The 21,090-nt window shown below is 41.2% G+C and overlaps 1 protein-coding gene across 7 annotated transcripts in view; it reads left to right on the forward strand.

Moving 5' to 3' along the window:
- The window catches only part of LOC106558983 (zinc finger protein 268-like), a 28,641-nt gene extending 7,858 nt beyond the window's left edge, over positions 1-20,783 (forward strand). Inside the window, exons 1-6 of one of the 7 annotated variants that reach the window (XM_038527937.1) lie at positions 7,018-7,201; positions 14,784-14,909; positions 15,877-15,917; positions 16,856-16,982; positions 17,262-17,354; positions 18,041-20,783. In XM_038527937.1, coding sequence (XP_038383865.1) covers positions 14,873-14,909; positions 15,877-15,917; positions 16,856-16,982; positions 17,262-17,354; positions 18,041-19,881 — 2,139 coding nt within the window. In that variant the 5' untranslated portion in view covers positions 7,018-7,201; positions 14,784-14,872 and the 3' untranslated portion in view covers positions 19,882-20,783. Of the gene's footprint in view, positions 1-7,017; positions 7,254-14,783; positions 14,910-15,876; positions 15,918-16,855; positions 16,983-17,261; positions 17,355-18,040 lie in introns of those variants that run through there. The other 6 variants (XM_038527936.1, XM_038527938.1, XM_038527939.1 and 3 more) reach the window with 6 other exon arrangements.
- Positions 20,784-21,090: the final 307 nt, after the last annotated feature.

The following is a 21,090-nucleotide window of genomic DNA, read 5'->3' on the forward strand; positions in this document are numbered from 1 at the left end:
AACATTCCTGGAGATCTTAACTAGCACAGTATGACAATAATAAAAATGAAAGAACTTAAAATTGGGAACCAAGGAAAAACGTGTCATTATTTGCAGATGATATAATTGCCTATGTGGAATGACAGGAAGATCCACAGACAACCATGTAGAATAGTAAGAGAATCATCTCTGGATACTTGATCAATATGCAGCTTCAGTTGAGTGCTAGGCAATAATCAGAACATTTTTGAAAAGTATTCACAATAAAAATTATAGAATTTGAAAGGTTTGTACCACTTTATTAAAAAATTTTCAAGATAACCAAAATAAAGGAAGAGGTAGATTGGTTATTAAATGTGAGGGCTTAATGTCACAAAGATAACCTTTACCTCAAATAAGTCTTTTAAGTTCTGAGATGCAGTCAAACACTGTTGAACATACAAGAACTGATGGATGGGGCACCTGGGTGGCTCAGTGGTTGAGCATCTGCCTTTGGCTCAGGGCGTGATCCTGGAGTCCTGGATCGAGTGCTGCATCAGGGAGCCTGCTTCTCCCTCTGTCTATGTCTCTGTCTTTCATGAATAAATAAATAAAATCTTTTAAAAACTGATGGAGTATAATTCCTATGAACTTCTCAAAGAAGTTCCTGAAATGTGAATTTTACCCACAAGAGATGAACAGGTAAACAAGAACTGAGATTAAGCATTGAATTCCTCTAAGCAGAGCTATAAGAGCTTTGGCAGATTGTGGGAATTTTAGTCTCAGAGCCTAAAATGCTAAAACAATGATCACATAGAAATTGTAAAACAAAAATTTGGGAGAGAATTGGGGAAAGAAGATAAAAATTTGTGTAAGAATCTTGCTCTCATCATTTTAGTTTAGGGAGGGAGGTAAATATCTAAACTGACTTATCAGTGGAAGAGCAAGTACACATAAAGTATAAAAAGAAACATCAAGAAAAACCTGCAGTTAGGGGGGATCCCTGGGTGGCTCAGCGGTTTAGCGCTTGTTGGCCCACGGCGCGATCCTGGAGTCCCCGGATTGAGCCCCGCGTCGGGCTCCCTGCATGGAGCCTGCTTCTCCCTCCTCCTGTGTCTCTGCCTCTCTCTCTCTGTCTATGTCTATCATGAATAAATAAATAAATCTTTAATTAAAAAAAAGAAAAATCTGCAGTTAATCCTGGGCAATGGAAGGAAAGGAAGTGGGACCGTGTGAATGGCATTATTACTCATAGCAGGGATTCAAGGATTAGGGTGGAAGCACCTTCAGAAATGCCAAGTGGAGGGCTGCCTGGGTGTCTCAGTCAGTTGGGTGTCTGCCTTCGGCTCAGGTCATGGTGCTGGGGTCCTGGGACCAAGCCCCATGTCCAGCATCCTACTCAGCATGATGTTTGCTCCTCCCTCTTCCTCTGCCCCTCCCCCTTCTCACTCACTCTCAATGAATACATTTTAAAATCTTAAAAAAAAAAAAAAAAGGGGGGGGATCCCTGGGTGGCGCAGCGGTTTAGCGCGCCTGCCTTTGGCCCAGGGCGCGATCCTGGAGACCCGGGATCGAATCCCACGTCGGGCTCCCGGTGCATGGAGCCTGCTTCTCCCTCTGCCTGTGTCTCTGCCTCTCTCTCTCTGTGTGTGTGACTATCATAAATAAATTAAAAAAAAAAAAAGACAGAAGCTTTAAAAAAAAAAAAAAAAAGGCAAGTGGAGTCACTTGTTTACTGTGCTACCTTGGCCCCTGGACAATTCAAGAAGACAAATTTGGAAATGGCCTGAGAGGGGTGTGGGACAGGCAGCAAGGGCCAGGGCTCCTGCAAGAAGGTTAGGATAGCATTTGTCTGGATGACTCAGACATCAACAAAGATCACACCCTTAACAATGAAACATCAAAACTTAGTGTCTACTGTGAATGTGACACATCTCAACACCATGACCCTTGAGTGGGAGCGGAACTTGGAGATTAAGATTCACTTTGCAGACCCCAGTAGGACCTTTCTCAGCACAGATCTGTGTGTCCTGTGCTCCCTTAGACACAGGGTTCACTGGGTCAACTCAGCAAAGTTTCCTACAGCTGCACCTGCTAATTAGTTTGTGTCTTAGTAACCCCCAGGAACTGCTGATGCTGACTTGTCTTGGGACTACCATTAACAGCACCACAGTCCCTTTGCAGAAGGTGTCAACACCTTGTGGGTGGCAGGGTAATTGCAGCCCATCGAGGGAGGTGAACTCAGGGAATCTTATGACATGTAACTGCTTTGGTTCTACTTAACATATATTTTGGTGGCCACAGACTTGCTGCCAGTTTCACTAGCAGTCCTGGTGAGTGTTTCATTATGACTCATAAAGTTTGTTGGAGGGGGGAGTGTTCAAAGGGAGAGGGCAGGTGCAGAACTGGACAGAACAGAGGTTTCCCCTTCGGGGTCTCAGTGCAGCTTTACCTCAGCTCTGGACTCCTTTCTGGGCTGATGGAGTAATTGGGGAGCATAACAGTGGAGACCCCACAGCAGGCAGGGGATGGTCATGGGTATGAAGCTGGATGGGGGCTGGCCATTGCTGAAGCCAAAGCCAGCCAGAGAGGAGACGATTGTAGTCCTCCCTTTATCCCCATAAGAGTGCAGACGAGGTGTTTCATTGGCTCAGACCACTGAGAACTGGACTCCGAGCAGTTGATAAGTTTGATGTCAAGATTTCAGGGTAAACGTTCAGACTCTAGTCGTGGCCCCTGTTCTCTACACATACATACAGAGACTCAAGCTACTCCATGATAGTCCTCACAGACAGATTTCAGGATTTGGAATGAAGCTGGAGAAATGGATGGTTGTGGGTCCTGCTGGGATTTGTGATAGTATATGCTTTTCTTCATCACTGAAAGGCACCATTTATTTTTTTATTTCATTAAAAAATTTATTCATGAGAGACACACAGAGAGAGAGGCAGAGACATAGGCAGAGGGAGAAGCAGGCACAGGGAGCCTGATGTGGGACTCAATCCCAGGACCTCAGGATCACGACCTTAGCCAAAGGCAGACACTCAAACTGAGCCACCCTTGTGCCCCCAAAAGGCACCATTTAAAAGCAATACTGAGTAAGAGTCCAGCCTTTGGGGCCAGAACAGATATTTTTAAATTCCTGACTCTGCCTCCTACAAACTGAGGGATTGGGAGCCCCTGACAGTGTGTCTCAGCTTCTTAACCTGTGAGCCAGAGGTAGGAACACTGTCACTCCTCACACTAAGTAGGGTGACTGAATGTTAAAGAGTGTGGCATTGCCTGCACACAGGAAATCTCTAGCAAGTAGTAGTCATTGCTCCCTCTACTTGATTCTCGAGCCAGTACTTTGCAGCAAGATAGACACACAACTGGCAGCTTGTCATCAAATTCATCCCATCTCAGTATGACTCCATACTGACCTCCCAATTTCATCTTGTGTTGTTGTTTTGGAGGTTTGGGGGATGGATCTGAATGACGTGTGTGTGTGTGTGTGTGTGTGTGTGTGTGTGTAGCACAGAGATAGTCTGAATCTAGACATGGATATCTAGACACCTGCTTTTACAGTGTTCCAGTAAATTAATCTTCTCCCAAATATTTACAAATAATGAAACAGTATGTATCTCAGGTCATCAGACCTTGCTCACCAATTACTGGGATTGAGGGACCTTGGCAAAGTTAAATTCTGTCTTATTTTCTATCCATGTAAAATAGGATAAGAATATTCTTTGACACTGAACATTCAGTGTAAATTTACCTGAGGGCCCTAAAGCCGGACATACAGAAGGTCATCACAAAACTGTACCTGTTGGTATTTTCTCTGAATGGACTGTGAGCCACTTGTTGGCAAGCGGGTTAGAAATATAGAAATTGGTAGCTCTTCTAATATCACTTTTCCTTGATTTGTATTTCTATCTTCCTATGCGCTTTTCCTCTCATATCTCACTATGTTCCCCTTGATGTGAATAGGTTCTTCCTTTTTTTAAAAAAAGATTTTATTTATTCGAGAGAGAGAGGCAGAGGGAGAAGCAGGCTCCATGCAGGGAGCCCAACATGGGACTTGATCCCGGGTCCCCGGGATCACACCCTGAGCCAAAGGCGGTACCAAACTGCTGAGCCACCCAGGCTGCCCTAGGTTCTTCCAATTCCATTCTTCCTCATCGGTCATCTCTAAATCAGACCCAAGGATTATTTCCAGAGCTCTTGAAGCCAGGAGCTTTCTCAAACTTCACTGGCTCCAACTCGCAACTCTGACTGTGCCTAAGTCATGAGCAATGAACTTGTCCCTCACAGTTCCATTTATTTTAATTTTCATATTTATATTTGACTGATGTTGCCTTTAGGGCACATATATTAATTGAATTTTTCCCTTTCACTCCTACTTGCATTAAAATTTTTTTTTTTCATAAAGAAACCCCACAGGGACACCTGGGTGGCCCAGCGGTTGGGCATCTGCCTTCAGCTCAGGGCGTAATCCCGGGTCCAGGGATCAAGTCCCACATTGGGCTCCCTTCAGGGAGCCTGCTTCTCCCTCTGCCTGTTATCTTTGCCTCTCTCTGTGTGTCTCTCATGAATAAGTAAAATCTTTAGAAAAAAAAAAAAAAAAAGAAAGAAAAAGAAACCCCACAAAGCACAAGCACCTGGGAGAAAAAGTAAACCTAATGGCACATTTTGGGTTCTGTTGCAGGAACTTTTCGTTCATGGCAAAACAAAGTGGATGACAGGATCCTAGGACATGGATTGAAGGGGTCAATTCCCACATCTGCCACTAACTAGTTTTGTAACTTTAAGCAAGACATTTGTACTCTCTGGGTTTCATTGTTGTTATCTGCCAAATGAGAATAATAATTAGTTAATTGGGTTATTGGAGGTTGAATGAAATCACTTCATTTAAAACCCTGAGAGCACTGGCTGGTACAGTGTCAATACCCAGTGATTTTTTACTTATTCCTTATCATCCTTACTTTCCTGGTCTCACAAAGCATAGGTTATATCGCACATTTCATTTTGATCCTGGAGCAGGGCTGGGAGTTGCTGGGATGTGATATATCAGAAGCATGTGTCAACTTTCCAGAAGGAAACACTAATTCACCCAGATCCAATCTGACTCATGACTTGGCTGTGTTACTCTGTCTCATATTCTGGAGTCTCTGATCCCAGTAGTGTTCTCACTACTGGATGAGAGGAGGGCCGTGGTGTTGACTGAGGCTAGTGTGAGAGGGTTTTACAAGAGCTCAGCAATACTGTCTGTGATCCTCACAGCTCTTTATGGAGCCTGTGTTGTTACTCTACAGAAGTCTCCCTAGGACAGATGAGCCAGTGGGTCCTGTGACAGGGCTGGAAGAGAAATGTGAGAAGGGAGACACAATTAGATCACAAAATAAGGAGATACAGCTGATAGTCAAACAGATTTGCAGATAGATCTGACTAGTCCTAGACTCTAACCCAAATCTCTGAGCTCTATTCTTTAGGGTTCGATGCTTTCTTTACTGTGTGGGACACTCTTTCCCCTTAGTATGTGGAGTCTCTCATGATATTCAAACAATACTGTCATTATATACATCTTAGTCATGTAGTGGCTTTCAGCTTCATGTAGAAAGCAATCAAATAAATATAGTACTGCATAAGTGTTAATATTTTGATGCTTTGTGGTATTTTTCTTTGAAATAATTGAGAGAAGCATGGAAATAAAGTTGGATAGAAATAATTTGGGGAATCAGAATTTTTAGTTTATTAGGGTGACTATTAAATTGGATGCAGCGGGGTACTTGGGTGCCTCAGAAGTTGAACATCTGCCTTTGGCTCGGGTCCTGATCCGAGTCCTGGGATGGAGTCCTGCATCAAGCTCCCCATGAGGAGACTGCTTCTCCCTCTGCCTATGTCTCTGCCTATCTCATGAATGAATAAATAAAATCTTTAAAAAATTAAATATAAGGGCCCTAAACATAAGGGGTGGGGGCTAAAGAACAAAGAGAGGCTTGTAGAAAAAAAAAATATATATATATATATGGCAGGAGGCCTTGCTTTAATAGGACTGTAAGACTTAGAAAGCTCCCATTGCTAAAACATAGTGCCAGCACAAGATAAGCAAGAGACCAGTGGTACAGAACGTCGGAAATCAGAGCCATGCAGAGAGCGGACACTTGACTTAGGATAGAGATGGTACAACCAACCAGTGGGGAAAATGATTAAATAATGCAAACTAGGGGGACCGCTTAGCGGTTGAGCGTCTTCCTTCGGCCCAGGGCCTGATCCTGGGGATACCGGATGAGTCTCACGTCGGGCTCCCAGCATGGAGCCTGTGTCTCTGCCTCTCTGTGTCTCTTATGAATAAATGAACAAAATTTTTAAAAATAATGCAGCTAGGATCATTACTTACACAATATTCACAAAAACAAATGACCGGACGGGCTGTGACTAACGAGGATACACAGGAGCCTTCTGTAATGTCCCCCAGTTTATCTTGGGATACGGGATACAAGACTAATTCTTTTGGCGTGGATCGCGTTTGTCAGCGTCTGGTCCACAGCCGTTTCGATTATGAAGCACACGTCCAGAGAACTCTCCTGATGACGCCTCTGCTCCTTCAAATCCAATTCTAGTCTCCTAACGCTGGATTTCTCAAATGTGCCACAGATATCCTCGCCACCCCCAGTTCCCTGCCCCAGGTCCGCCCTTCGCTGTACGGACCCAGACTTTCCCAATATGGCCGCGCCCTCCGAGTGGCTTCCTAAGGGCGACGAGACAGCGGGCTCAACCATTTCCGTCTCAGGCCTGGTCTGTGATTGGCTTAGCGCTCTGGTCAGCTCAGTAAGCGAGAGCGCTGAAGTCCTACTAAACATGCACCATAGCACTGACGGTCGCTGCCGAGGTGGAAGAACCGGAGTTGAGAAGTCTTGAAGAGAAAGGATGAGCTGGATTTGCACCTTTCAGTTCTGGCTGGCCGACTCCGGTCGCCTAGGGTGGCCACTTCGCTCCCCGTACGGCCCATGATCCAAGATGGCGGCACACAGTTCACAATGGCGGCTCCCACCGCAACGTTACGAAATCAGTGCGGTGGCGTAGCCCCGCGATAATTCTAACCAGCGTCAGAATGAGGGTTTGTGTGTTGATCACTCACTCCAAAGAACCACTGAATCGGCTACAGGGGTCAGCGAACCAGGTGAACGGAAGCGGAAGTGGCGTACCGAAGCTTGGGTTCCCACGGCGTAAGGTCACAGATTGGCGGTGGAAGTTACGTTAGGTTTGTACGAGCGGCTTTTAGAGTTGCGCAAGTGGAAATCCCGGGACTTGAGGTTCGGTTTGTGCTGGATATTCTTAGGGGATGGGATGATTGTTTCAGGCGGCTTCGGTGTGGTTGGGGGCCTTGGCAGAAGCTTGGGGTGGCATCAGTGTTTAGGACAAGAGACTCTTCCTACTGACAGCGACAGGTGGGCTCCGGGTCGCGCCCCAGGCCGTAGACAGAGGCATTGGGAGAGCCGCTGACCGAGGGGCCAGTCGGGGTCTGGTCGGTGAGGCAAGGATTGGGGGTTAGGCATCTGGGGTTTCTGGGATTCGGGTTTGGGCATCTGAAGGGTCCGTAATCCCCGTGAAAATAGGTGTCTGGGGGGTTGTGAATGGATGCTAGAGCGTAGTGCAAGGGTAGGGAGCAGCCCACTGTTCGCGGGAGAGGTGCGTGGGGTTGGAACCGGAGGAGCTGCAGGGAGATGTTTGGGTGTGTATATTGGGGTGTCATATTTCCCGGCTTTTTAAAAAAAGATCTTATTTCTTCACGAGAGAGACACAGGGGCAGAGAGACATAGGCAGAGGGAGAAGCAGGCATCATGCGGGGAGCCTGATGCGGGACTGGATCCTAGTACTGAAGGATCACGACCTGAGCTAAAGGCAGACGGCCAAAAACTGAGCCATGCAGGTGCCTGTATTTCCCTGCTTTTTGTAAAAGCTGAATTTTAAGCATACAGAAAGTTGAGAGAATAGCAAAATGATCGCCTGTATACGTGCCATCAGTACATCCATGAAGTGTTAAAATCGTATCATAAATACTTAGAATGTCTGTGTGTGTGTTAGCCAGTGTTCACACGTTTGCACACGCATGAAATCATACTAGTTCTAGCTTTTTCAGTTAGTAATAATCGTGCTTTGGATAAAGCCCATTTGCTATGACACTGTTACTGCACAAAGCTAGTCCTAGCTTTTTATGTCTGTTGTGCTACATATGTGTGACTTGGTGTAAAGTACTAAGTTCTGTAATTCTCAGTTTTCCCAATTAGTTTGGTATCTACCTCATAGATACTGCTGAGGGCCCTACCTTCAGGACCTCATCTAAACCCAGTTACCTCCCAAAGGCCTTTATTCCCAAATACACAATACACATAGGTTTGCAAAAAAAATTTTTCAGTAGATTCCACACCCAAGGCGGGGCTTGAACTCATGACTCTGAGATCAAGGTCACATCCTCTACCAACTGAACCAGCCTGGCACCCCTAAACACTAGTCCAACACTAGAGTTGGAATGTCCTTTATTTATTTATTTATTTATGGACATAAATATTATATCCATGATAGGTAGGTACTTGGCAGAAGGTAGCTATTATTATTTGAATGTATACTTTCTTAATGGGAGAAACAATTGTTAACTTTATATATATAAACATATACATACATATATACATTATTTATATGTATTTACATTTGATATTAAATGGAGTTTTCAGTTTTTTCATCACTATCATTATATACTTATCAATAAAAGCAGATAAAAGTCACTTTAAGTTCTGTAATGTTTTGAAATGTATTTTTAAACTGAATTATATTTTATGGATATTTTTCCTTTTTTAATGGATAAAAGTTGGCCAGATTAAATGCATATTTTAAAGGTTTTGGTTTAGTTTCACCAAACGCCCCAATAATGTTCCATTATCTAATGTTTATGTGCACAGTGTGCCAGGTTTTTTCTCCATCTTTAGCAACAATGAGTATATCATCCTTTTATTTTCTCATATGATACCCTGATTTAGAAAAAGTGATTAGTCTCAGCTTTTCTTTATAGTTTTGTTTACTAAAAGTCATATTTGTTTGAAAATGGAAAAGGCTCTATCCTTGTTCTGTCTTCCTAGTCCCTCCGTGTAACCCTCCCAAACTTTACAACTACTGTTCACAAATTAGTAATGTATTATTCCCTTGACTGGTATAATTTTATCACATGTATATGGATATACTCTTACCATAATGAGTACACTCTTTAGTTTTTCCAGTTTGTAAGTTTATAATAAGGATATTATAATATGGTCTTCTGAGGCTTGCTCTTCATTCAGTACAAGTCCGTGATTCATCCATCTTGCATGTAGGTTTGGTTCATTAATATGAATTTCATTACATAAATGCAACATAGTTCATGCATCCATTCTCATACTGTTGGACATTTGTTTCTGCATTTGAGCTGTTACAAGAAGTGAAGTTCTGTAAAGTCTTATACGTCTTCTAGTCATTGTGACATTTTGCATTTTGTCTAGTCTAGGGTATATACCTCGAAGTATAATTTTTGACATAAAGTAGATTTTTATCTAGAAGGAAAAGCCAAATTGCTTTTGTACCACCTTACTCTGTCATCAGCAATCTATAAAACTGCCTGTTGATTCATAAGCTTTCCAATACTAGTATTTTCAGTCTTGCTGTTTGACCATCTTTTGGGTTTAAACATCATCTCATTGTGGTCTCCATATGCACTGTTCTCATTACTAACATGGTTGATCACATTTTTATATATTCATTGGCCATTTTTTAATTTACTTTAATTTTAAATTGCAGTATAGTGGATACACAATGTTACATTGGTTTCAGGTGTACAACATAGTGATTCACCATCTTTATATATTACAGAGGCCAATTTTAAAACTGAGAAGTTTGTCTTTACTCATTTTAGAGAATAGTCACATATTTGGAATGCTAGTTATTTTGTAATAAATAATTTGACTGGCCTTTGTTCCCAGTTCCTGGGAAGTAGCCTCTAAATTGTTGGAATGTCTTGAGTACAGGAGTGTCTTTGTTATTTATGGTGGGTCTTGTAGCTAGTTATCCCAGTGAGGTGACTCAGGGTGAGGCTATTTATGCCAGAAAAACCAACCATATGATTAAAAGGTTGGGCTTTGAGCCTGGTGATAACCAGCTCAAAACTCTGAGATGGTAAAGGTGCTGGAGGTTGAGTCACATAACCAGGGATATTAGATCAGTCATGCTTACTTAATGAAATTCTAATAAAAACTATAGACATTGAAGCTCAGGTGAGCTTCTGTGGTTGGCAGTATCTTACATATTGTCACTCGTAGATATGCTGGATGAGTAATGTGTGCTGACTCCAAAGGGATAAGACAATGGAAGCATCTGGTTTGGGAGGCTCCCAGATCTTGTGTACCCTATTGTCTCTCTCAATTTGATGGGTTATGATTTGTATCCTTCTGCTATAATAATATTTTTTTAATTACTTATTTTTTTAAGAATTTATTTTTATTTTTTATTTTTTTAAATTTTTTATTTATGATAGTCACAGAGAGAGAGAGAGAGGCAGAGACATAGGCAGAGGGAGAAGCAGGCTCCATGCACCGGGAGCCCGACGTGGGATTCGATCCCGGGTCTCCAGGATTGCGCCCTGGGCCAAAGGCAGGCGCTAAACCGCTGCGCCACCCAGGGATCCCTAAGAATTTATTTGAGGGCAGCCCCGGTGGTGCAGCGGTTTAGCGCTGCCTTCAGCCCAGGGCCTGATCCTGGAGACCTGGGATCGAGTCCCACATCGGGCTCCCTGCATGGGGCCTGTTTCTCCCTCTGCCTCTCTCTCTTCTGTCTCTCATGAATAAATAAGTAAAAAAAAATCTTTTAAAAATAAAAATAAAGAAATGCTGTGGATTATTTTGTAGATACTCTTCCTTGTCTATTTCTAGTTTATTTTTTAAATTTTTAAAAGATTTTATTTACTTATTTGTGAAAGAGATAGCGAGCGAGAGAGCACAAGCAGGGGAAGGGGCAGAGGGAGGTGGAGAAGCAGACTCTTCACTGAGCAGGGAATGTGAAGCAGGGCTCGATCCCCAGAACCCTGAGATCATCACCTGAGCTGAAGTCAGATGCTTAACTGGCTGAGCCACCCAGGGTCCCTATCTCTAGTTTAGTAATTTTTTAAAAAATTGTCAGTGGAGAGACACCTGGGTGTGTCAGTCATTTGAGCAACAGATCTTGATTTCAGTTCAGGTCATGATCTCGGTTCTAGGATTGAGCCCCATATTGAGGTGTGCTTTCAGTAGGAAGCCTATTCAAGGATTCTGTCTCCCTCCCCCCCTCTAAAATAAATAAATCTTTAAATTGTCAGTGGCTGTTTTTTTCTTACATGTCTTTTCTTCATCTGTTCAGATCATTGAATGGCTCTTATTATCTTTGCATTCCTAGAATAAAATTCTTCCTATATTTGGTTTTCTTTTTATTATTTTTTTAAAGATTTTATTTATTTATTCATGAGAGACACAGAGAGAAGACAGAGTCATAGGCAGAGGGAGAAGCAGGCTCCTCGCAGGGAGCCCAATGTGAGACTCAATCCCAGAATCCTGGGATCACGCCCTGAGCCGAAGGCAGATGCTCAACCGCTAAGCCACCCAGGCATCGTCCTTCTTCTTTTTTTTTTTTTTTTTTAAGATTTATTTATTTGAGAGAGAGAGCAGAGCAAGTGAGAGAACACAAGTGAGGAAGAGAGGGAGAAACACGCTCCCAACTGATCAGGGAGCCTAATGAGGGGCTCAATCCCAGGACCCCGGGATCATGACCTGAGCCAAAGGCAGATCCTTAACTGACTAGGTCATCTAGGTGCCCCTATTATATGTATTCTAACATCTCATACAAACTGAGTTACACAGTAAGTAGTTGTGTTAACAGGAGTCCCATTCCCTGGCTTCTCTTGAGCTCTGCCAAGAAAGAATTCAGAGCCAGAGTCTTAAGCAAGCAAAAGTACATTCTTGAGATGGGACAGCTGACAGGCCCAGAGGTGGCAGCTGCACTCCAGGTCAGGATTGTTTTTTCTTTTTGTGTTTGGATAGGTTATAGGTCATAGCTGGGGCAGTTTCTGACTAAGGTTGCAGCCAGTCATGTAAGAGATTCTGCCTGCCAGAGGAATTTTTTATCTTAAATGGTGTTTGTCGAAACTGTTTAGGCAGCCATTCTCTGGGGAGGGGACTAAAACCCCAATTTAAATGTATTATAATAAAGCTCGAGGCTACAGTAGGGTAGTGGTTATAGGGAAGAACACAAGCATATCCCCTGGGGTCTTTCCCAGGTGTTTGGAACTTGGCCTCTGCCCTTTTATAGTTGGAAATCACTTGTTGACTGCTCATATCTAGCTAACTGCCTACTCTGTCAGTTGCTGGTGTTTGGCTTCTTTCGCTTAGAAAAATACTTTTCAGATTCATCTATTTTGCTTAGAAAAATACTTTGCAGATTCATCTATGATTTTCCATTTATCATTAGTTTATTCCTGTCTACTGCTGAGCAGTAATGTACAGATATGCTGTGTGTAATATGTTCATTCCCCACTTGATGGATATTTTGTATTTGGGGGGTCAGTTTTGGATATTCTGAATAAAGTTGCAGTGTGTATTCATGTACAAGTCTAAGTGGCTGTACCATGTGTATTTTTACCAGCAGGAGAGTTCTTTTTCTTCATATCCTAGTCAGTATTTAGTATTTTCAGTCTTTTAAATTATAGCCATTCTGGGGTGCCTGGCTGGCTCAGTTGGTGGAGCATGCGATTCTTAATCTCAGGGTTGTGAGTTCGAGCCCCAAGTTGGGCCTACAGCCAATCAATCAGTCAATAAATGTAAATATAAATAAATCCAAACCATTCTAACAGGTATGTAGCAATATTTTATTTTGGTTTTAATTTGCTTTTGTTGTGTAACCTAAAGCAGCTATTCGTGTGTTCATTAGCCATCTCTACTATTGGGGGTAAGTGTCTAAGTCTTTTGTTCCTTTTTTACTAGATTGTCTCTTTTGTAAAGTTGGAAAAGTTCTTTGTATTTTTTAGGTAGAAGTCTTTTAGTCAAGTATGCATTTTGTTAATATTTTACTTTAGCCTCTGGCTTGATCCTTCATCTTATAAGTGTCTTTTGAGCATCAAAAACTTTTAGTACTGAGGAGGTCTAATTTATCACTTCTTTTATTGTGCATTTTGTGCCCTGTTCAAGAAATCTTTGCCTAATCCAAGGTCACTTGAAGTTTTTCTGTGCTTTCTTCTAGAAATTTCACTGTTTCCTCTTTTAAAAAAAAAAAAAAAAAAGATTTTATTTATTCATCAGAAAGATTGAGAGAGAGAGAGAGAGAGAGGCAGAGACACAGGCAGAGGGAGAAGCAGGCTCCATGCAGGGAGCCTGAAGTGGGACTCGATCCCATGACTCCAGGATCACGCCCTGAGCTGAAGGCAGTGCTAAACCACTGAGCCACCCGGGCTGCCCTGTTTCCTCTTTTTAAAAGTAATCTCTACACCCAACGTGGGGCTTGAACTCTCAACCCTGAGATCAACAGTCATGTGCTCTATAGGCTGAGTGAGCCAGGCACCCTGACAGTTTCAATTCTTACATTTATAATCTATTTATGTTAATTTTGGTATGAGATAAACACAAATGCCCTATTGTCTCAATAGCATTTGTTAAACATTTTATTATTTTTTCATCACACTTATGCTTATCTCTAACTTGTTGAATATATGGGGCATATATAAAGCATTTTTGGTGTGCTGGCCCACTGGGTCTCTCCCTTTGGCCATTTCTGTCTGTTTCTCTTGCTTGATTCCCCCCCTAGTTATGGGTTATATTTCCTTGCTTCTCTGCATGTCTGCTCTTATTGGATGTCATGTATTGTCAGTTTTACATTGTCGTTTGCAGGATTTTCTTTGATTCCTTTAACTTCCTTTGAGGTTAGTTCTGGGATGTAATCAAGTTACTCTGAAACAGTTTCTTTGAAGCCTTTCTTTTAAGCTTTATTTAGTGGGGTCAAAAGAGTCTTTTGTCTGGGATTATTTTGACCCCATTCCTGAGGTAATATTCTCCTGAGACCTCTGCATATCATGAGACCAGGCATATTAGAAGGTCTTTCCACACAGGCTAGTGGGAACACTAACTATTCCTGATCTTGTGTGATCGCCAGGTATTGGTCCACCTGTTCCCTTCCAGTGGCCTGGGTGGTTTCCTCACAGGTCAGTGGTCTTTAGCCGGAGACTCAAAGGAACCCTCTGTGCATCTGTAGAGTGAGTTTTCCCTCACTTCTCTAGTATACTGCCTGGCAAGTGTTAGCCATCTTTGCTTTCTCTGACTCTGAATTCTGTATTGTTAACTCTGCAATACTGCTAGACTCTTTTTGGGCTCCTCCTCCTCCCTGTGCTGTGGTCTAGAAAGTCTCCAGGCAGTGAACTGTGGCACACAAGGGTCTTCTCCTATTTCCCTTCTCTGATGTCTCTGTGTGAAAACAATTGTTTTAGACATGTTCCCCCCACCCTTTTTTTTAGTTGGTTAAGATAAAAGGATAATTCATAATTTGGTGATTTTCCCTGGAATCAGAGGTTCTATCAGTTGAGGGTTTGTGTTTTAATCCATGGTCCATCAGGTAGTGTGTGGCTGTTAGCTAGGTGCTGACCTTTCCTTTCTTGGTTTTCTCTAAAATGGAATAATTAGAGTCAATCCTCTAGGACTGTGAGGGTTAAGTGAAAAAAGAAGATGCTTAAAACAGTTCCTTGCATGTATAAGAACCTGCTTTTATTATTATTTCCACTTCAAACAAATCTTTCTTTGAATCCATAGATTCTGGCTTACTAGAATGAGGCACTTTCTATAAAGGAAAAAAAGTAGATCTCAAGTCTAGAAACTCATCCTTGCTGAGGATACTCTTGATGAGACACCTGAATTCTGAAAATGACCAAGTCCCAGGTGAGTGGTTTATTTCCCAGATTTCTAGAAGTTTATAGAAGTATATACAGTCTGATGGTTGTCAGAGTTGGTAAGGGGGTTCAGGGGATGGGCAGAATGAGTGAAGGGGAGTAGAAGATACAGGCTTCCAATTATAGAATGAATAAATCATGGGAATCAAAGATACAGGATAGGAAATATAATCAATGATATTGTAATAGTGTTGTATTGTGACAGTAGCTACACTTATGGTGAGCAGAGCGTAACTACAGACTTGTTGAATCACTATATTGTTCATGTGAAACCAGTGTAACATTGTGTGACAACTATGGTTAACAATTTAGAAAATGTATATAATCAAAGTGAATGATGTATATAGATATATTGCAGCTGGGAGAGATGTGTTTAGATTGGGAGACAATAATTATCTGGAGTAGCCAATCAGGAAAGGAGTTTTATCTTATCTGTATGTCTCATGTTGCAAGGTGCTAACAATTGGGACATTGCCACATAAGTGGCAGGATCCAGGAGCTGAGTTGCAGACATTTCTGTGGTAATACTGGAAACCATCACAAAAGAATAGAAACATGTTATAAGATTTACTTTGTACATAAAGAGGAAGTACATGAACTTTTTGAGTAAATATTTCCCAGACATTAAGTGTGAAGACGTATCTGTGATGGGTTTTCCTCCAGAGTATGGACCTAGTGAATGGTGATCTTCCTAAGGAAATGTGGGAGATATAGAAGGCATAGCTAGAAAACTTTAAAAATCTCTCTTATCTACAAAGAGAAGAATAGTTTTTACCTAAGGGTCATTGTGTAGATCATTGCATCAACATATTGTAAAGTGTTTAGAACAATATATAGCACATAGTAAGAGCTCTGTGTTTGCTTTTTTTGAGTATCATGATTCAATACATAGCATAGTCAATTTCTAAGAGGCAGTTCTGAGCATAACATACTTTTGTATATGAAAAACACTGCAGTGTCTACCAAGTGTGAAGGAAATGTGTACACTTGCTTCAAGGTATGTTGCTGCCTGTACCCAGGGCATCCGTTCTCTTTGTTCTCCTTTGTCTCACTGAACTTCTTGCAGTTCCTTGAACTCAGCATGGTATTTAACACTTTTAACACCTGCTCCCTCTGTAAGACCCACAGCTCCAGTGTCTTCTAGCTCTTGCTGTGGAACACACCACTAAACATGCTGCACCTCTGCCAGCTCGACCTTTTCTTCAGAACTATTAGGTCCTTACCCACTTGTGCCCATATTTGAACTTGAGTATACTCCTTTGTAACCCTTGTTAAACCATAATGTCTTGCTGTGTATAAAATCTGTAAAAGAGTATACTTGCTGCTCTGTAAGAGCAGAAGCTACTTGAAGTCAGAACTATGGTTTACTTTCTTTTTTGTTGCAGTGAATAGTAGGTAACATTAAATGCTCCTAATGTGGGTTGCAGATGCTTTTAGGTAAAGTCTGAACAACATTTTACATTGGGTGAGTGAATGAGTGAAGAAGTGACTGAAGAATGCAAAAAGGTGCTCCTGAGTGGCTCAGTCAGTTAGGCATCCAACTCTTGATTTCAGCTTAGGTCATGATCTCAGGGTCTTGAGATCAAGCCCCACATCAGGCTCTGTGCTCAGCAAGGAGACTGCTTGAGATATTCTCTCTCTCTCTCTCTCTCTCCCCCTCCCCCCCGCCACTCCCCCTGCATTCGCATGTGTGTGCTCTCTCTCAAATAAATAAATAAATAAATCTTTTTAAAAAATAAATAAATCTTAAAAAACAATGCAGAAAGGATAGTTTTAATGGATTAATTAGCTCACAAAGTATAAATCAAAACTAGATATAGAGAAATACTTGTTTATAAATTTCTATAGTAAAACTAATCAGAATAACATCCTATATATTTTCTATATTTTACTCCATTATGTAACTCCAGATTAAAAAGGATTATGTTATTACAGGGCTTGTTGTCATTCAGTGATGTGTCTGTGGATTTCACCTGGGAAGAATGGCAGCTACTAGATACTGTTCAGAGGAACCTCTACCGGGATGTGATGTTGGAAAATTATAGCAACCTAATATCATTGGGTAAAGACAATTTTCCTAAATATCTCAGCATGAGCCCATTAATTGCCTGTTTTTTTCCCCCATTGGTACAATTTATGGGTACTCTGGTATTCTTACTGATTTTGGAGTTGTATAGGTTATAAAACTTATTTTCTTTATGACTAAACAATGACGGTATTTACTTTCATTTTCTGAATGAAAAGTTTCTGTTTTGCTGAGATTTAATATCTATTCCCTGAAACAGAATTCTTCATCATAGGCCCTAATATTGCTCAGTTCTGTGTGATTATCTCTTGACAGGTTATCAAGCTACTAGGCCAGAAGCAATGGTCTACTTGGAGGAAGGAGAACAAGGAATGGTAGAGAGAGAATTCTTAAGCCAGTGTAGTCCAGGTGAGTACACCTGTGCAGTGGGAGTTAGTGGAAGCCAAGTGACAGTTGATCATTGGTGCATTGGGACCCTCGTTATTTTAATATTTTGTCTCATCATCTCTGAACCTTAAGAGGTGACTTACAGCAGGTGAAAAGAGGTCATCAGAGTGAATGGTGCTTCATTCTTTTACCATATATGACTCATTTGGTAGGCACCAAGTAGAAGATGGACCTCCTTTTATCTACTCTGGGTCAGATCTTGGCCTATTTCATTTGGTCTTTCTCTTTTGGCTTAGTTGTTCTTTTTCAGCTTGTTAGACACAACCCACCTTCCCCATATCTTATCCATATTCACATAGCTCTTCCGTTATGCTTTCAGATACTCATAGATTCCCTCAAAAGTTTGAGGACACCCATGTCCTTCAGTTCATTGCTTAATATTTATTTCTTTTACTGGATGCCTCTGACTTATCTTGTGCACTTGCTGTATCACTCTCTCCATTCTCCTTGGATAGTGACTTGAGATTCCATCCCCCTCTGTTTCATAATGGTAGGATTCACTAGTTTTTTCCCCCTAGAAGTAATGTGGCAAGTTTAGGGTTGGTATCAGGAAAATATTGAGAAGGATGAATGTGTGGAGAGAAGTAATGAAAATAATGCATTGGGAAAACTATTTTCTCTGAGCAAAAACTTTGTTCCATTTGTAGAAAGACCTCTTCAGTGTTTCTCAAGAGGAGAATGTTTGAAACAAAAGTCGGATTCAAAATTTCAGCGTAAAAACTATGCAGAAATGAATTCTGATCAATTAAACGGCCACAGGAAATCATTTTTCCATACTCTACATGAAACCTGCCATACTCAGGCCCAGTACAGTGAACATAATTTCTGTGTGAAGACTTTCAGCATGGTGAAAAATCTTAAAAGACATCACAGAATCCACACAGAAGGGAAACCTTATGAATGTAGTGAGTGCCCAAAATCCTTCAGGTATAAGTCAAAGCTCATAATACACCAGAGAACTCATACAGGAGAGAAGCCGTACAGATGCCCTGAATGTCAGAAAGCTTTCAGTACAAAATGTCATCTCACTCTACACCAGAGAACTCATACAGGAGAGAAACCGTATGGATGTATTGAGTGTCCAAAATCTTTCAGAACAAAGTATCACCTCATTCTCCACCACAGGACTCACACAGGTGAGAAACCCTTTGAATGCAAAGAGTGTGGAAAAGCTTACAGGGAGAAGACAAAGCTCAGATTGCACTACAGAACACATACAGGAGAGAAACCTTTTGAGTGTACTGATTGTGGGAAAAGTTTTATGCAGAAGTCAAACCTGATAATCCATCAAAGAACTCATACAGGAGATAGACCCTATGGATGTAGAGAATGTGAGAAGACCTTCTGTAGTAAGTCTCAGCTTGTTGTTCACCAGCGAACTCATACAGGAGAAAGGTTGTATGAATGCAAGGAATGTGGGAAAGCCTTCAATAAAAACTCACATCTCCTAACACATCAAAGAATTCATAGAGGAGAGAAACCTTATGAATGCAGTGAGTGTGGAAAAGCTTTTGTACACACATCACAACTTATTGTACATCAGAGAAATCATACAGGAAGAAAATCTTATGAATGCAAGGAATGTGGGAAAGCCTTCAATAAAAAGTCACATTTCATAACACATCAGCGAATCCATACGGGAGAAAAGCCTTATGAATGCAGTGAATGTGGGAAAGCTTTCATAGACAATTCACAGCTTATTGTGCATCGAAGAACTCACACAGGAGAGAAACCTTATGAATGCAAGGAATGTGGGAAAGCCTTTAATAAAAAGTCATCTCTCATAACACATCAGAGAATCCATACAGGAGAAAAGCCTTATAAATGTAGTGAATGTGGAAAAGCTTTTATTGACAAGTCACATCTCATTGTCCATCAGCGAACTCACACAGGAGAGAAACCCTATGAATGCAGTGAATGTGGAAAAGCTTTCATACGAAAGGCAATGCTCATTGTCCATCAGAGAACACATACAGGAGAGAAACCCTTTGTATGTCTTGAATGCCAAAAAGCCTTTAGCAGTATGGCAATGCTCAGTAGACATCAGTTGATTCACACAGGAGAGAAGCCCCATGGATGTAATGAATGTGGAAAAGCTTTCCGCCAAAAAAGCCATCTTATTATCCACCAACGGTGCCATACAGGAGAGAAACCCTATGGATGTGTTCCATGTGGTCAAATCTTCAACCAGAAGTCACAGCTCATTAGACATCAGAGACGCCACACAGGAGAGAAACCGTATCAGTGCACTCAATGTGGAAAAGCCTTTTTTGAGAAATCATACCTCAGTGTCCATCAGAGAAGTCACTCGGGACAGAAACCTTATCAGTGTAATGAGTGTGGGAAAACATTCTCTGTCAAATTTTTTCTTACTTCACATGAGGAAATTCATACCGGAAAGAAATCTCAGGAACACAGTGAGCACTGGAAAGACTTCAGTGAGATGTCAGATGAATACAAGAGAATTCATACAAGAGACATCCTATGAATGCAATAAAATTAGAATACTTCTGGTCGGTGTCAGTTTCAGAGAACTTATCCAGGAGAGAGATCTTTTAAATGCAGTGAATATAGGGAAATTATCTGTCGCTGGTGTAGCATCATTTCATTAGGGAAAGGCATATGAATAAGGTGAAAAGTCAAAATCTTTTCTTGAGAGGTGAAATCCATTATATATTGCATAGAAATAAAACCTGAGTGCAATTTTTGATGGGTTATCCTGTAAGTTTTCTCTGAGAAGAAAAAAAAGCCTCACAAATGGTGTGAATCCTGGAATACCTTCCAAACACATGAGCTTTCATACCAAAGAAAATAGATGATGGAAGACTTGTGATAAGGGATGCCTCTGGCATGAAGTCCAAACTTAGTGTGCATCAGATAACACTTATTAAGGAGAATTAGTGTGGTGTAATGATGCTGGGAAAGGTTGCTTACATATAAACATTATAAGAAAAATTTCATTCCTGTCACATTACTATTTATTTACAGAAAATAACATGAAGTAGTCAGTTAGGAAGAACAAATAACTTTGGTATGCCAAAAGACACTTTGTTTCATGTTGGAACATATTGGATAGTCAAAGCAGTAAATTAAGAATGGTCCAAGATGAATATATTTGCTTTGAGTATTTTTGTAGTACATGTATATAATAGTTTTCAGGTTTCGTAAGATCATGAAAGACAGTTGTGTACCACAAAATCTTTGTTCATTTGTATGTGTAGTATCTGTCAAGAAATGCCAACATTGTAAATTTGTTTATATCATATAAACTGCAAGGGAAGTAATTAGACTTAAGATCAAGAATTTTTAAAAAACCCTCTTTACTGGTATAAATAAATGCATCTGGTAATAGTTTTAGCCCTTTGGAATAATAAAATTTTTAAAAATGTCTCCTGGTTGTCACTCAAGAAAAATAAATCCATTAAAAATTATTGAGAATTGGGGCAACTGGCTAGCTCAATTAGTGGAGCATGCAACTTTTTTTTTTTAAGGTTTATTTATGTATTTGAGAGACAGCATGAGCAGGCAGGAGCAGCAGAGTGAGAGAGAGAAGCAGGCTCCCCACGGAGGAGGGAGCCCAATATGGGGCTTGATCCCAGGGTGCTGGGATCATGACCTGGGCTGAAGCCAGACGCTTAACCAGTTGAGCCACCCAGGTGCCCTGAGCATGCAACTCTTGATCTTGGAGTTTTAAGTT

This window comes from Canis lupus, chromosome 1 (genome assembly GCF_011100685.1).
Source record: "Canis lupus familiaris isolate Mischka breed German Shepherd chromosome 1, alternate assembly UU_Cfam_GSD_1.0, whole genome shotgun sequence".
Taxonomy (NCBI): Eukaryota; Metazoa; Chordata; class Mammalia; order Carnivora; family Canidae; genus Canis; species Canis lupus.